Source organism: Corvus kubaryi, unplaced genomic scaffold (genome assembly GCF_017639235.1).
Source record: "Corvus kubaryi isolate FWS band 111438036 unplaced genomic scaffold, C.kubaryi_AGA036_p1.0 37385, whole genome shotgun sequence".
NCBI lineage: Eukaryota > Metazoa > Chordata > Aves > Passeriformes > Corvidae > Corvus > Corvus kubaryi.
Window position 1 is genome coordinate 28,690,741 of NW_024581127.1, and position 16,007 is coordinate 28,706,747.

General features: G+C 37.0%; 1 protein-coding gene across 10 annotated transcripts in view; it reads left to right on the forward strand.

Annotated features, from left to right (window-relative positions):
• The window catches only part of EFR3A (EFR3 homolog A), a 76,468-nt gene that overhangs the window by 22,663 nt on the left and 37,798 nt on the right, over window positions 1-16,007 (forward strand). For all 10 annotated transcript variants that reach the window (XM_042035899.1, XM_042035898.1, XM_042035901.1 and 7 more), the window contains 5 exons: window positions 326-402; window positions 2,225-2,352; window positions 3,739-3,889; window positions 12,296-12,417; window positions 14,118-14,267. In XM_042035899.1, the coding sequence (XP_041891833.1) occupies window positions 326-402; window positions 2,225-2,352; window positions 3,739-3,889; window positions 12,296-12,417; window positions 14,118-14,267 (628 nt within the window). The remainder of the gene's footprint in view (window positions 1-325; window positions 403-2,224; window positions 2,353-3,738; window positions 3,890-12,295; window positions 12,418-14,117; window positions 14,268-16,007) is intronic.

Genomic DNA, 16,007 nt, shown 5'->3' on the forward strand with positions numbered 1-16,007 from the left:
GAAGATAAACCCACAAATGAAGTAGCTTTGGTTTTAATATGACTAAGTTTTAAAATGCCTTGACTTTTCTGCATTTTTTTAAGTATGAATGACAGGTGCGTTTCTAGTACCCGAGATGCTTGCATATTTTCTCATGTATTGTAGTGTGATAGTCGTTTTGCTTCTTTGACTTACTTGTACTTACTTTCAATTCCCTTGATTTTGCTTTATTGCTGATAGCAAGCTGAATTCAGTGTTATCTTCTTCCTCCATGGTTGTCAGCTTGTCCCTTCAAATGAGTCCCTAGAACTGCATCCTAAATGCTGTTGGGTAAATCTCTCTGCAGGAGTTTGCTGCTGCTGTGCTGCGCTGCGACCTCGCTACAAGCGTCTGGTAGACAACATATTTCCTGAAGATCCAAAAGTGAGTCATGACTTTAAAATTTTAAGGGATTGGTGTTTGAAAATTTGTGCTTATAGCTAGTGCTTTAGCAACTTCTAAAAATTTTCTTTTTTCTTTTCTCTTTTAACATCTTACCATAAATTCTGCTTTAGCACATAATAGTTTCAAGAGAGGTTAGTAGATTAATTTATCTAGAGAGGGACCAATATAGATCATCTGGTCTTATTCCATTTCCAAAACAGGGCTGCACACTGAAGAATAAAATTAGTATGTTTTGCTCAGAGAAACAGATTTAATTAAACAAGGTATTCTGCTGCAGAGGTAGCACTTAACTTCATCACTTTTTAAAACCACAAACCCCTGCTTTCTTGTGGTTGCAGGTGTGAGCATTCTCTGATTTTCTTCAGGATTTTAATTTTTTAACTCTTGACTTACTGACTCTGAACATTCCTATAGTTCTGATAGACTCTTGTGTCCCAAAAAGGTTTTTCTGATGTTTTTTTAAACTTTCTCCAGGTACCTACCTACAATTTTATTTCTTCATTTCACTGTAACAGTCTTGGAGCTATATTAATGCCTAACTGTTACTCTCTGTAAATAACTTCTCTGTACCGTTTAGTAATGCCTATGTCTACAGATAATCATTTGACAGTTCAGACTGATCAAGGGCTTATGTTTCTGCTGCTCTGTTTTTTTAAGTGTGATACCAAATTTTTGTATCTTTTGTTACATTAGAATTAAGCAGAACAGTCAGTGTTTGCATAATATTTGGCTTATATGTTAAAGTATGTGGGCTTTTCTTTTAAATTGTGTTGTTACTGACTGCCAGTGATTATGTAAGTGCATGTTACTGGCTTTAAAGGAAATGTTTTTCTGTGTATACCGTGTATTGGATGCATGTAATAGTATGGTTTTGTAGGTTTATTTGTTCTAATGTAGTTTTTGATACAGGTGTAGAAGCACCTGGAATTGCTACGATTGTAGTGTTCTAGTTTAAGCTAAACTCAGTAGCTCTGAGGTGGCACTTTTGAGTCTCTGCTTTGGTTATTATTCATTGGCTCAGTGCAGGACACAGGCCAGTCCACGATGTTTCCCTTGAGTTGCAGACCTTCTCTAAAGTATGAGAAGATTTGCCTGGTAAAATCCATTAATAAATAATGAGTGTTTTAAAAGCTTCTGAGTAATTTATTTGAAAAATAAATGTTCTTATGAACTTCCAGAAAAAAAAAAAAGATAAAAATACAAAAAGCCTTATCCTGCTTACCTAATAGTTATGATTATAACCTCATCTGAGCAGATCCATGTTACAGTTAATGTTGGAACTAATATGTTAATCTTTGATCTTCTTCTGCCAATTAGCCTTCAGGTGCCGGGGGTCAGCCTTGTTCAAGATCTCACACTGAAGGAATAAAATATTTAAACTACAGTATAAAATATTTAAACTACAATCTTGTTTGTATAGTTTATCCAAATTATTCATCAAATATACTTTGAGGCGGGTCTGGGAACAGAAAAAAATTACACCGTGCTTGTAGGAAAGAAGTGTGTCTTAGAACTGGTCACATATCTCATTACATACCTTCTCCTTCCCTCACAAAAAAATGGTGGAGCAAGCTAGTTGCTTCACTTCCTTTAAAAATATTTCAGTTGTTTAATGTTGCTGGTTTTTACAGCTAAGCTAATGGCAGTTTTGCTCAGAAGTTTGGGGGTTTTTTCCAGCAGCTTATTTCCATTGGTAAGGCTCTGATCTTTGAATGTTAACTAGAAAAAAAGAAAGAACACTTGGAAAGCTTTATATTTCCTATGAACTCTTTAATTTTCTATTTTGTATTTCTGTTTTTAGGATGGCCTTGTTAAAGCTGACATGGAAAAGCTGACTTTCTATGCAGTTTCTGCACCAGAGAAGCTAGATCGAATTGGGGCTTACCTGGCAGAGAGACTGAGCAGGGATGTGGTCAGACATCGCTATGGGTAAGGAGAGAAGTCACAGCATTAAAAATAGATGCTAACAAGTCATGGAATTTCATCATGTTTGTTCTGATCGAGTCTGGAAGGCAAGACAGCCCCTTTGTGGTCAGTTACCCTTGTCTGGCTGCCAGGTGCCCGTCCAGATGCTCTCACTCCTCCTGCTCAGCCAGATGGAGAAATGGAAAGCTCGTGGGTTGAGATAAGGACAGGGAGATCACTCAGTTCCATCATGGGGAAAAAGAGACTTAACTTGGGGAGGATTGATTTAATTATTGCCAGTTAAAGACAGAGTAGGATAGTGAGAAATGAAAGGAAAGCTTAAAAACATCTTTCCTCCAGCCCTCTTTCTTCCCAGGCTCAGCTTCCCTTCCAAGTCCTTTACCTCCACCTCCACCAAGCAGTGCAGATTAGGAATGGGGACTGTGGTCAGCTCGTACCATCTTGTGTCTCCTGCTTCTTCTTCCTCACACTCTTACCCTGCTCTAGCCTTGGGTCTGTCCTTGTAGACAGTCCTTCAAGAACTGCTCTAGCATGGCTTTTTTCCTCAGGGTGCAGTCCTTTAGGAACAGGCTGCTCCAGCATAGGTCCCCCATGGGATTGCAGATCCTGCCAGAAAAGCTCCTGCATGGGCTCCTCTCCATGGGTCCTGCCAGGAGCCTGTATCCAGCAGGACTTTTCCATAGGCAGCAGCTTCCTTCAGGGTACATCCATCTGCTCCAGCAGGGGGTCCTCCATGGTCTGCACTATGGATATCTGCTTACCTGTGGGCACTTCCAGTGTCCCTGAGGGGCTCAGGTTTGGGAACCGGTGGGTTGGTCTTGGAGCTGACTGGAGCTGGCTGCGTCTGTCGTGGGGGCAGCTCCTGGTTTCTCATGGCAACCACCCCTGCAGCCCCTTGCTGCTAAAACGTGGCTATGTAAGCCTAATACACCCTTGAATGTCAGTCAGGATATAGGGAAACAGGGATATCTTTCTTTTGAGCCCTTTTGGCTGATTCAAATATTTAAGTGAGAAATTCTGAATCTAAGAAGTGGGGAATTGGCAAAGAAAAGCAACATCCATCACAGACCATCATTTTTTGGCCTTCATGACATCAGAAGCTGTTTTTACAACTTCATAGAAAGGGTGGGTAAATGGCCAACACTCAATTCCGTACTTCCCTCCCTCCTACATCACCAACCCCCCGAAAAAAAAAAAAAAAGAAAGAAAGAAAAAAAGAGAGGAAATATGGATACAGGAAATAGCCCTAAGTGTCATTTTTAAACAATGGTAAATATGTGCCTTCCATTCTTTCTTTTCTTTTTTTTGTGGTAAGATCCTAAATTGAACTAATTGAGTTAATGATAAATGTAATACATCTTTATGTGAGTCTCTCTAATTAATTTTCAGTTATGTTTTAATTGCCATGGAGGCACTGGACCAACTTCTAATGGCTTGCCATTCTCAAAGCATAAAACCATTTGTGGAAAGTTTCCTTCATATGGTGGCCAAGCTTCTGGAATCAGGTGAACCAAAGCTGCAAGTCCTTGGGACTAATTCTGTGAGTAAGCTCAGATGCTGAATCAAATCAGAGTAAATCTTTGCTTGGGAAAGTAGTTTAAGAAGTCTTAAAGTATCTGCCAGTTGACATGAATTGAAAGATGCTGTCTGTAGCAGGGTATATCCTTTGGGCCTAAAAACAGAACAGATACCAGCTGGAGGCAGATAAACTGTTTCCCTTCAGTGTCCCAAATTCTTTTGATGTCTGGGCTCATTCCCTCCAAAAATAACTCCTGAAAGGAACAGAAAAGATGTGTGAGTTCATATTTTAAGTCTTTAAGCAGCCTTCCTGGAGCCAGTGTATAGGTAAGACAGAGTTTTGTTTTCTGGCAACTTAAGCTATGTGGAAAGAGTCTTGTTAGCTGAAAAGTAGCTTTGACTGTTGCAATCTCACCATTTTATCAGCTTAAATATTTCAGGATTCAGATCCAGGCTTGAAGGGTGTAACTAAAAGTGTCAAAATAAAGATCTAGTGATCTAGTTTTCCAGTTAGAGTGATGGGTACAATCAGGGTTATAGCTCTGTCATATTTCCCTTCTAACCATTGTATTTTCCAGCTGGTAACATTGGAATCTCATAAATCCCAGGACTGTGATGTAGACTGTTTTCACTTAGAGTGACTGCTTTTACATGCGTATAGAGTAGTGCTTGCATTTCATGTAAATTATTGCCATTCTTAACAGTGGAGGAATCAGTAAAACTGTTGGGCTTTTGGGCTGGGTTCCCAGCTGATGAAATTAGGTGGAGTTGGAGTTGCAGAGGTGTACAGGAGGGTGTAGTAAAGTGATGCTACCCCAGAGCAGAATTTCTTGTTGTGATGGAATAAAGAGAGTTTTGCTGTAATGTAGGGTAGAAGTGTCCCCTCATTCCCCCACTAGCAGGGGAGCTTTACTGAGGATAATGAGATCTATATCTCATTATACATATAAAATTTTACTTATTTATTTAAATACTTTCGAGCCAGGCTACCCTGCTTCTTTGATTTGTTTGTATAATAATGCCTGGGCAAGTCCCCTTAGGGAAGTGGTGTTGGAATTTGTTTCCTGGGCTGCCAACTGGCAAGGTGTACATCACTTTCCAGTGGTTTAAAATCCTTGGTGGCAAACAGTTACTGCCAGTCTCCACTCTGATGTACAAGGCATGTGTCACTTCAAAATGCATGTTACTGAACAGAACTCCACCTTGGGGTAATCTGTTTGATATTCCTGTCAGTTCCTAAGTCTTTTGTGAGTAAAGGAGATTATTGGACTTCCTGAATTAGGAGATAGTTTGTGTTTGTCTTCTATAAAACTCAGGGAAAAAAAAAAGAAGTTTCCCTAAATAAGAGGTGAAATTCTGTGAGGAGAATTTTTATGGCTCTTCAACAGTATTCCAAAACCTTATTTTAACCTAACTGCTAATTTCCCTAGGTGCCTTCTAGAGTTAATGAGGACAAAGGATACAAGTCTATTTGTACTGACTTCAGAGGAACAAAGGGTAACAGCTTGTCTGTTACCAAGGGCACTGCCCTACTGTGTTCTTAAATAAATTTTGTTAGTTAGATTAACGAAGAAAGTTTACTGCCATATTCAGCCTTTTTTCTCTCCTCAAAAAGGAAATAAACAAGCAAACAAAAAACCAAGAGGAGATGGTATGGTGACTGAATAATGCTTCATGTGCTTTAGCTATTCTGATGTACCACTTTGGAGTGCAAACTGGTATTGTCTAGAAGAGAAGACTGGACTGTATACGAAGTAAATGTCTTTAAACTGGTGAAAAGGCAGCCTTTGGAAAATTTTCGCATAGTATTTTTAGGAAACTCAGTTTAAGGCCCTACAAATTTATAGTCTGCTTACATTTAAAATATATGGGGTATGATTGTGGTTCTAAATAGATTTTGATTATTTTCTACCCAAAGCTTCAGTGAGATAGAAAGACAGTGATGTCTTTGAAGTAAAATTCAAGCCTCTTTACTTGAACTGTAGGGTTATTTCAACCTCGCAGATTTTGCTTCGGCTTTGGGACTCTTGTGATGGCTTAAAAGTCGGGGTTTCAAATGAAGCAAATCTCTGTACTGAACATCTTTAAGTAATTTAAAGGCTTGAAAAGATTCGGAAACTCCCACTGTCTTCTGAGCGTGTTTTGCTGACTTCCAAATATTTGGTTTTGGGTGCAGTACTTGCTCTACTTGGTGCTCTATATTTTAAGAAGAAAATTAAACTTTCACTTAGCTGTTTGTCATCTTAAATTAATTTTGGACTTCAAACTCCATTTAATTTATCATAGTAGTTGATTTATTTTTGAAAAGCAAACTTGAAGATGACTATTTTAGATAAATAATTGTTTGGGTTTTATTTATGTACTTTTAAGCCTGATCTTGAGGTTACATATAAGTTATTCCTGTGATCTTTATATGTTGCATTTATAAGTTATGTTAGCTTATTTTCTACAGCAGCAGTGATTTTTGTTTTTTTTTAATAGCATAATTGTAAGTCTATTTATGTAAGGCAGATTCTTAAAAATCGGTAAAATTCAATAGTGAATATATTGAATAGGTGTTGGGGGTTTTTTTTATGTAGACCAAATTTCAGGTTGATAAGTCTGTCAGGTTCAAAATGGCTTTTTCTAGCATGAAAGAAATTTTTATGGACCATGTGCTAAGATAGCATATGCTAGTGAGGAAACTGAAAAAATGTGGTGGGAAAAAGTGATATCTCCTTGGCTTATGTGTTATAGGATCTGAAGGCTGATTGCAAAAAGCTTTTCCTTAGAAATTTATGACAATACTTTATTTCTCTCTCAAATTTTCTTGCAGAATTTCAGTAACTGAGTATCATGTAAAACATCTCCATTGCTCATGTACAAATAATTAAATGTATTGCTTAGGTCTAGTGTTTATTACTAGGATAGAAGTGACAAGCTTTAAAATCTTTGACCATGTGGTCAAAATTTTTTGGAATAAGAGATCCAATTTATATCCATTATCTATATCAAATTTATGTATATTTCTAAAGAAAATTTCTTTAGTCAGCAGCTGATCAAGAACAATTGGATACATATTTTAGTAAAACTTTCATCTTAATCCATATTTAAAAGACTCAGTTAAATACAAAACATTTTAACCTAATTTGGAATGCTGATGGGGTGAGTTTTTTGTATTTTGCCAGTGAGATATTGGGGTTTCATGTGAAAAATAGCTAATATGTGGAACCCAGTGTCACCACATTCTAGCACAAATGCTTATTCAGTTGATAGGGTGCTTCCTTTTATAAAGGCAGTTTCTTTGTAGGAGCAGGGAAATAATGATTCCATCAGTGACAGTGTTGAGCTTCCTGTGCACGAGGAGGTGGCTGTTATTGCTGGTTGTCATAATTTGTTATTTAAATGAAGATAAGCTATATCCCAAGTGGAAAAATTATCAACCAGTCCCTGAGACGAGACTTTCATATTTGTTAGTGTTGGCTTATAAAAGCAGTTGGTTTGGGCAGAATTGAAGTGCATAGGTATGTAAAAATAGTATAAAATTTCAACACTTTAAAATTAAGCAATGTCACAATTAATATTCCCAGTAGGGTACTGTTTGCCTTTTCTGCAGCATGCTAATCTGGAAGTATGCAGTGGAAATTTACCCTTAATGCAAGATGCTTCTTTCATTCCATGTACCAATACAGAATTATATGCTGGTAGTGATTTAATACAGAATGGAACAATTCCATCTCTAGGATGCCAGCTCTGTCTTTTTAGTAGGAGTTAAAGCTCAGGGAGACAGATTAACACACAGTGCTCTTTCTCATCATGTGGTTTATTAAATTATCTTAGAAATTGTGTGTCTGCATCTGCTAGAATTTGAGTGAGTCCTTTAGGGTCACTCAAAGTTAAGTGTTGCTTCCCCCACTCGTACTTCTGCTCTCTGGTTTTGGAGATCCATGGCCACACTATCATGGCCCTGTAAGCCAACATTCCATTGTGGATTTTGTTACATAACTGTACATGTGGTGATCAGGAGAATTTTCATCCAAGGGGCACAAAGTAAAATAGAATGTGAAATTATCCATCCTATTCCGATAAAACTGAAAGTGTCAGGTGACCCTAGGTATTAATAAAGAAACTAAATCACCAATTTTCATTGCTGAAAACCTTATATTGAGGTTATTTGTTGTGATCATTTTAATACTATATTTGTAAAGTTAATGTATTCAGTGTTTGAAGCTTTTCTCTTTAGGAAGGTTGAAATGCTTGTCCTTCTGGCATTTGTTTGTTGAAGTGCATACATAGCATTCACACTTCTCATTAAGGCTGTAGTGTGTGGTTTGTAAGAGTCTTATGTTTATAAGAGATCATGACTTCCCATGTGACAGTTTCATAATAATGAAATACAGTACCTTGTCCTCTAAAAGGTGGTAACTGCCAGTGTCAGCACCCTCTTTCCCTGTTTGAAACAAGAGAAAATATTACAGGCTGTAGAAGACAGATTGGGGAGCTCAGATATGAAAAAAATACTGCTCAGGTCGAGCCTACTAGCCTACTGTTCTTACAGGGAGATACTTTAAGTAACATAACTCAAATATGATGCATGGTGATTGTTCTTGAAAAAAACTGACCAGGGACCATTAAAAGTTACGATTTTTCTCCTAATGTACTTGCTACATGACAGCAATAAAACAGCATAAATGCATAGAAGAAATTTTGTCCTTGAGAACGTGTATGATTTACTTACAGGACTTGCACAATCTGTCTCTCACTGGTAATATGATCCAAATTTCTCAACTCAGCCTGGAAAAAACATCTTCTGAATAAATAATATGTTTCTTTTTCACTTTGTGATAGATTTATGTGTATTTATACTGATTGAATTTTATTGGTTTCAAAGTTAATGGAAATAAGATACTACCAATATAAGTTCCTTTCTGTACCTTCTGTATTATAAAATATAGAAGATCCTTGTCCTGGTAAAACTTCCATGGATTACCATTGGATGCTTGCAAGCATTTACTGTGACTGAATGACATGTTTACATCTATAAAAGCTTTGTAAGTAATTCCTAGGCAAGTGCTTGGGACTTTAATAAGAGTTTATCCTTTTTTTAGGTTGAATAATTTTTATCTTTGAAGTTTGTTTGAAAATATATGCTTAGGACGATTACAAGAGCACCACTGCAAAGCAAAGTAGAGACTGATGTGTACTGTAGAAACTTAAAATTTCTGTGATGAAATGGAATTTTGCACTTTACTGGAAGACCATGCACTACTCAAAACTGTTACACAATCAGCTTTCCTGTGGCCTAAATGCTCAGTCATCTGAATGCTAATCCTGGACTGTGCTTCAGAAATTCTGTATGTTCAGTGGGTGAAATTGTTTTGTTATACACATGAGGACATAAAAAACCTTTGTTCTCCCAGGATCTCTGACTGTGCATGCCATTTTGAAAGGTGTGACTTTCATGTGTTTGTGTCCCTGCTGCAAAGCTGCAGCTTGATACAGGAGAAGTACTCAGAGCAGGGGAGTCCCTGACATGTGCTTGGCCTAAATTCATCATTTATTCTTACAAAGCAGTTTCTTGGTGCAATAAATCTTTCTGCTAACAAAACAGTTATTAGAGTTTATTGAGCTTTCCTGTTGGAAGATCCTGTCAATCAAATAATTTAGTACTTCAGATAATATTAATCAATATTAAATGCTGGTATTAAATGCTACATGAACTAATATTCTCATTGTCACAGCCATTCCCACAGTGCTCTGTATTCTTCAAACTTCTTTTTTTTTTCTATTCTTTTCCATGCTTTTATGGAAGTTTTCTGGGTGAATAATTTGTAGACTTGAGCATTTGAATGTCTGGAAAATACTAAGATCATATTGTTTGGGCTTTTTTTTAAAATACTTGGTCTTCGTGCCTTATTGAGATGTAAGGACTAATTAAATTCTTGTCTGCAAAAAAAAAAAAAATTAAAGTCTATTTCTGTTCTGCTAGTAACAATTCCATGAAGCAAACTAGGGAGACATATTACATATGAAGCATTTCCCAGGGTCTCTTGGGAAGGAAACGATCATTTTTATAACTCTCTATTGGAGAAAACACATAGGTCCTGCTTTTTGACTTTTATCACTTTCTTACCACCTGAAATCTACCACGGTAGTCCTAACAGAAGGACTTGTAAAATGGGCTCGTACTATACAATTTTGCTCCATTTTCCATAATAGCTGAGAATGTAGTTTTATGAACTGTATCGTTTTCAGCTGTACCAGTTCAAGAGCATGAACTGGTACTGCAGCTGAGAGGGATAAGTGTTCTACATAAAACAGAAAAAAAGACTAAACAAAAGAGTAGAAAAAAAATGGTGGGAGTTTTTTTTTCTGAAATACACAGCTTTCACTTTCAGCTTGAAAACCTCACCCTCCATGAATCAGTGTGCTGTAGATTATGCTAAAGTGCTTTGGGTTTGTCTGGATGTCTGTTGGTAATGTGCTGATGAAAGCAGGTTTTGCATCATGAAAAATACAAAGGAAATGCCTCAGCCTGTCCTTAGGAATTGATAAAATGGTGTGACTAAAAGCAGAGGGGTCTTAATGGGACATCACTCCGCTTCAGGGTAGGACCAGCACTGTGTTCAACCTTTCCTGACAATGTTTCGTTTCACTTTTTATTTCCCTCTGTAGTCTATTCTTAGAACTGTCAGTGATCGAGAATCCAGAAGATCTTAAGGCAGTCTGCTTACTTTAGAAAGGAGGGGTTTTAGTGTCTAGCTTACCCTTTGCTTCGTTGTAAGCCTATTATTGCTTTTCCTATTACTATTGGACAAAAAACCCAATTTATTTCTTCTCTTTTTATAGCTGTCTTCTGTACATTTTAAGATTGATACCTTTTAGGCAGCTGTAGTCTAGGTAATTTAATCTATTTCATTCTTCTTTTACAGATAGTTACCTAAAGCTTTGTTCATCTCTTGAATAATTTGAGGGCTGTATCAGTTATTCATCATATTCAGCTGTGATTTTTCAGCTGGATGCACCACTTCACTTAAGGGCTTATTTGGCCCAATTAGATGGCAGAAGTTTCTTTGTAGGTATCATGATTAATGCAGATGTATCACAGTATATTGTTCTGTTTTTCATGCCATTGTATTGGCATTGACTAAGTTCCTTTTCTTCATTCAGGTGATTTTTGCTTGTATTTGTACAACTGTCTTAAAATGCTGGTTTGCAATAACCACTCCCAAATTGCTTCCTTAATTTTTCAGGTCCTATTTCCAATTGCTCAAAAACCAGGCATCAAGTGTGCCTACAGCTCTGGCCATCTTAGTGTTCTTTGCAAATTCAATGATCCCAGCCTGCCATCTGTGTCTCTAGTGAAGCTCAAATCATACGTTTGTACTGTGATGATTTACAAGCGTTTCCATATTTTTTCCAAACTCTTACACATCTCTCTTATGGGGGAGTGTTCTTTTGACAGTGTTTTTCTAGCTTTCCTTTGAGAATTTGTGTGGTTTTTTGTCAACAGCATCACTGAAGTTTTGGCAGATGCTGCTTCATCTGGATTCACAAAGTTTATTTACTTGTCATAGGAATAAGATGGATTGATGTGATTTGTTCTTGACAAATCCATGTTGACTGTTACTTATCCCTTCGATACTTTGTAGATGTTGGCAAATTGGCATTTTTTTTCCCAGTGTTTTTCTGTGAATGGACTAGAGTTGACTGGATTATAATTCCCAGACTCCTCCTTTTTCCGTTTTGTCAAGATAGAATTGACAGAATGCCTCCAAATTTATTTCCCGTTAATTTTGGTGGGTCAGAATGTTGCTAAGTAACCTGGTAGTGACAGTATTGCATTTGATTGATGGGGCTGCTTTCTACAACTGCCTGAGAGAGGGTGTAGTGAGGTCAGTGTCAGGCTGTCCTCTCAAGTTGCCAGAGATAGGACGAGAGGAAACGGCCTCAAGTTGTGTCAGGGGAGGTTTAAACTGGACGTTAGGGAAAATTTCTTCTCTGAAGGAGTTACTTGGAACAGGCTGCCTGGGGAGGTGGCTGAGTCACCATCCCTGGAGTTACATAAAACATGTTTTAGTGGTGGACTTGGCAGTGTTGGGCAAATGGTTGGACCCAATGATCCTAAGGGTCTTTCCCAACATAAATGATTCTGACAGTTGATGACACTCACTATTCAAGTGTTAGATGTTTCCATATTGCATAGTATGTTGTATTTCATCTAGTTTCACCCTTCCATAACTATCTAAATTAAGTTCTTGTGGAAAGACCTTAAAAAGAAAACCCTTCTATTCAAATCTTTCTTCTCTGAAGTTCTAAAGTGTTGTCAAAATTGGGTTCTTACTTTAATACAATTATTTTATGTTACTTGTTAAATGAAGCTTAGTAGTCATTATTCTCTTTTGGGAAATTGGTATTAAAAGCTTTTTTTAATGTATTTTATTTTCAGTTTGTCAAATTTGCCAACATTGAGGAAGACACACCTTCGTATCACAGACGCTACGACTTCTTCGTGTCCCGGTTCAGTGCCATGTGTCATTCCTGTGACCAGGATCCAGAAGTACAAACTGAGTAAGAGCCATTCTGTAGGAATTACTGAAAACTGTTGACACAATAATATTGTCTGTAATACAGCTTTTTATTAAGGTTTTTATTGGAGTAGTTCATTCCATATGAAGAAAATAACAGTCTGACTTTTTGAGTAGCACCAAATATTGCAAGTTTTAGATAGCTAGAACTCCTAGGATGATTAGGTGTAATTTTACCTGAAAAATGCGTACTGGATTGTGTGGATTCTCTGCAGAAAGGCACAACTTACTAATGTAAATATGCGAGTTTGTAACTTACTTGAGATATTAACAAGGCTACTTACATGAAAAACAAATGCATATATTAAGTCTGCTCTTTGAGAATTACTCATTAAACCTGGTTTTTCTTAGATGTCTGAAGTATGCTCATGTGTGTGAAGCTCAAGAGCCTCCATGAATGGCAGTTCCAATTTTTCCCACTCTTAAGTAATTGCTGCAGTTTGTTTTCCTGTGGCTCCCCCTCGAGGATGTGTCCTTCCCAGGAGCAGCTTTTCTAGTTGTTTGTACATCCCTCTTGTTTCCTGCTTTGTGTGTAATCCTATATAAACTATCTCAAAAGGTCTAGAATGATGTTGGATTCGTATTGAATGCACAAGACTTTGTTCAGAAATAGATAAAATACAAGCAGCTACAGGTTTAAGTATTTACAAATTTAAATCTAAACAAGAATATTATCTATAGAACTTAGTTACCTCTGTAGCTCATCTTAGATATTTTTTAATTCAGCGAATTCGGCTGAGCAAGGGCCAGTTAAGTTTTGTCCATACTTGAATCAAGATTTAAAAAATGAGGGATGGATTTTAATAGAAATAATTAAAAATTTTAGTGAAGCTTGTGCTTATTTGATAGCTGCACCAGCTTTCTTCTACATGTTTTCAGGAAGTAAATTCTCTTCCTACCATTTATTATAGCGAATAATTTGCTATTATCACTTAAAAAAATAATATTCTGCTATTCATTTCATTGCACAGATTTTCCCGCAAGCTATTTTTGTTTAATAAAATAATGACAATAGGTAGCAGCTAGACTTTTTGAACTTATATTATTTTTTTCTTTCTATTATTTCATTGTTTTTGATTACTTCTCAGTTGATTTCATTCAAATGGTTTTAGAATAAAAGTGGTGGTTCCTTTTGTGCATTAGGCTTAAGTTGAGAGAATTATCCTTTGCTTTCCATCTTGTGAATTTTTCGGAAATCTTTAAAGATGTTCCCTGACTAATCCATAGCCTTAATTACAACTTCTAAGGACACGATCACGTGGTTATGCTAGATTTTACTTCAGCTGTGTTGTGGTAACTTCACATTTTTCTTCAGCTCTGGAATAGGCTGAGACTGTGCAAAGTTTCAACTGATGAATTATAAATTGCATAGAGTTGGTGGGTTTCATCCACATGACTTTTGTCAGAGTCGATGCACAAAGTTTAAGTCTTCATTGCTTAGTGTCAGCTTTATCCTTACAGGCCATCTTCTGTTCAGTTGTTTGTTTTGTCAGCTTCCTTACTGCTTTAAAGGTGTTCAAAGAAACTGTGGGCAACCCTGGTGATTGGCCAACTTCCCAACTGCTGCTTGTAAGAGCCTACTGGAATTCCACACTACTTAATTACTGCTGCCCAGTAGGTACAGAGCCATTCTGGGAGGTGCTTTGTTTCTCGGCCTCAGTAATTCCTCTTTTCCTTCCTCAGGATCCGAATTGCTGGAATCAGGGGCATTCAGGGAGTGGTTCGAAAAACAGTTAATGATGAACTTAGAGCAACTATATGGGAACCTCAGCACATGGACAAGATAGTGCCATCATTGCTGTTCAACATGCAGAAAATAGAAGATATTGACAGGTAATTTTATTCCTTGTCACTGGTGTGGTTTTTTAAGCAATCTCTATGCTAAGTTTTTATGATGGGTATTTTTTTCTTTTGTTTTTAGTGGAAGCAACAACTCTGCTTTTCTAGCCTGAGGCTCCTTGAAATTGATAGTATAGGTCTGCATAATGGTTCTTACTGTTTCTTGTCCTAAAATCCTTTTAAGCACTTTTTTTTCACTTGTTCGAGATTCTGTTGGCCTAAAAGTTGTTCCAGAAATCATATATCCATATTTTAACTTGATAAAAATTATAAACTCTGGTTTTTATTGCATAAGATGCAGGGATGAGTAAGCAAAGGCTTTTAGGTGACTCAAATGATTTTGCTACTTAGATTTGTTAAGAATTGAGGGTTTATTTCCTTTAGCCATTTGTAAGAACTGCTTGTCCTGGCTGAAACAGTACTCAGAGTAAGGAATTAAAGTTTTATTTATATGCAGACCCCCTTCTCTTTTTTGCTTTCAGTGACTCCTAGTCATATTACTTGCTACATTTGCAAAAGGATCTTCAGAAAGATCTCTGTGACAATTAAGGTTGAGGAGATGCCAGTCACCTTACAACTGAAAAGCCACTTTTTTTTTGGTCCATGGTTAAACACTATGTAGGTATAAAAACTGTTTATTGGTAGCACTGGGAAATTTTCATAAACCAGTTTCAGCTGTGCAAGCAAATTGAATATTCATTCCATGTCCAATTCTGGCTGCTTCAAAACTTGCCTGCTAAGAGGCTCAGGAGCCTTCCTATAACAGCAAGCTTTTCATGCTTTCACTCAGCTTTCTAGATCTGTCAGTTTCTCTTTTTTGGTTTGAGTTTTGGCATTTATTTTGCTATTCGTCAGCTTTATTTTTGTTCCGTTATTTCTAACTGCCAGTACCTGTCTCATTGCTAAAGCAAATTTTCAGACTAAATAACTAAAATTAATAGTTGCCTGTCTGTCCATGCTTTTATCTATTTACTGCATATAACTGAGGGCTCACACAATATGTACAGAAATACTCACTTGAATTTTACATCTGAAGAGTGATCTGAGTAAGAGACAAGGGTTTCTGAAGCTGCTGTTTGAACAAGGAGAGCCTGGTTTGCCTTTGCTTACTCTTACAGGGCTTCTAACTGCAGGTGGGCCCTTTCCTTTGTTACTCTTTACAGTGTCCTCAGGCGTACACTTTCTTTTTTATAGCAGAAGTAAATTAACTACTGATGGAAAAACTGACTGAAGTAGGATTTGGATTAACCACTTAAAGTGGATCAGTTTATATGTACTGCAGGAGTGATTTTTATCGTCTGAGGAATGCAATAGTAGTGGTAGAAAAAGAAATCTGTCAAAAAGCAACTTAAATTTCTGAACTGTTGTACTTGAACCTTGTCCTATAATGCACATTGAACATAAAAAAAGGACTAACGATTTTCCAAGTGGTGAGTAGGGGCCTTATATGATGTGCATGATAGAGAAGCTGAAAGCAGTATTCGTAAATTGTTACCTGCTGGTCTTAAATGATGTTCCAGACAATTTCTCATTTTATTTTGTGTGTGACTTCATATTTGTGGAGCACAAAGACATCTTGAAGAGTAGGAGTAAGAAGCATATTGTTCTGGCAGATGGAATCAAAGCATTATTTGAGAAAGAGCAGAAATTCCAGAAAATACCCCCAACTTAAGTCCATAGAAAAAAAGCATTTTTGTTTAAAGCTGAAGTACGTGTAGGTAAAGCTTACCTTGA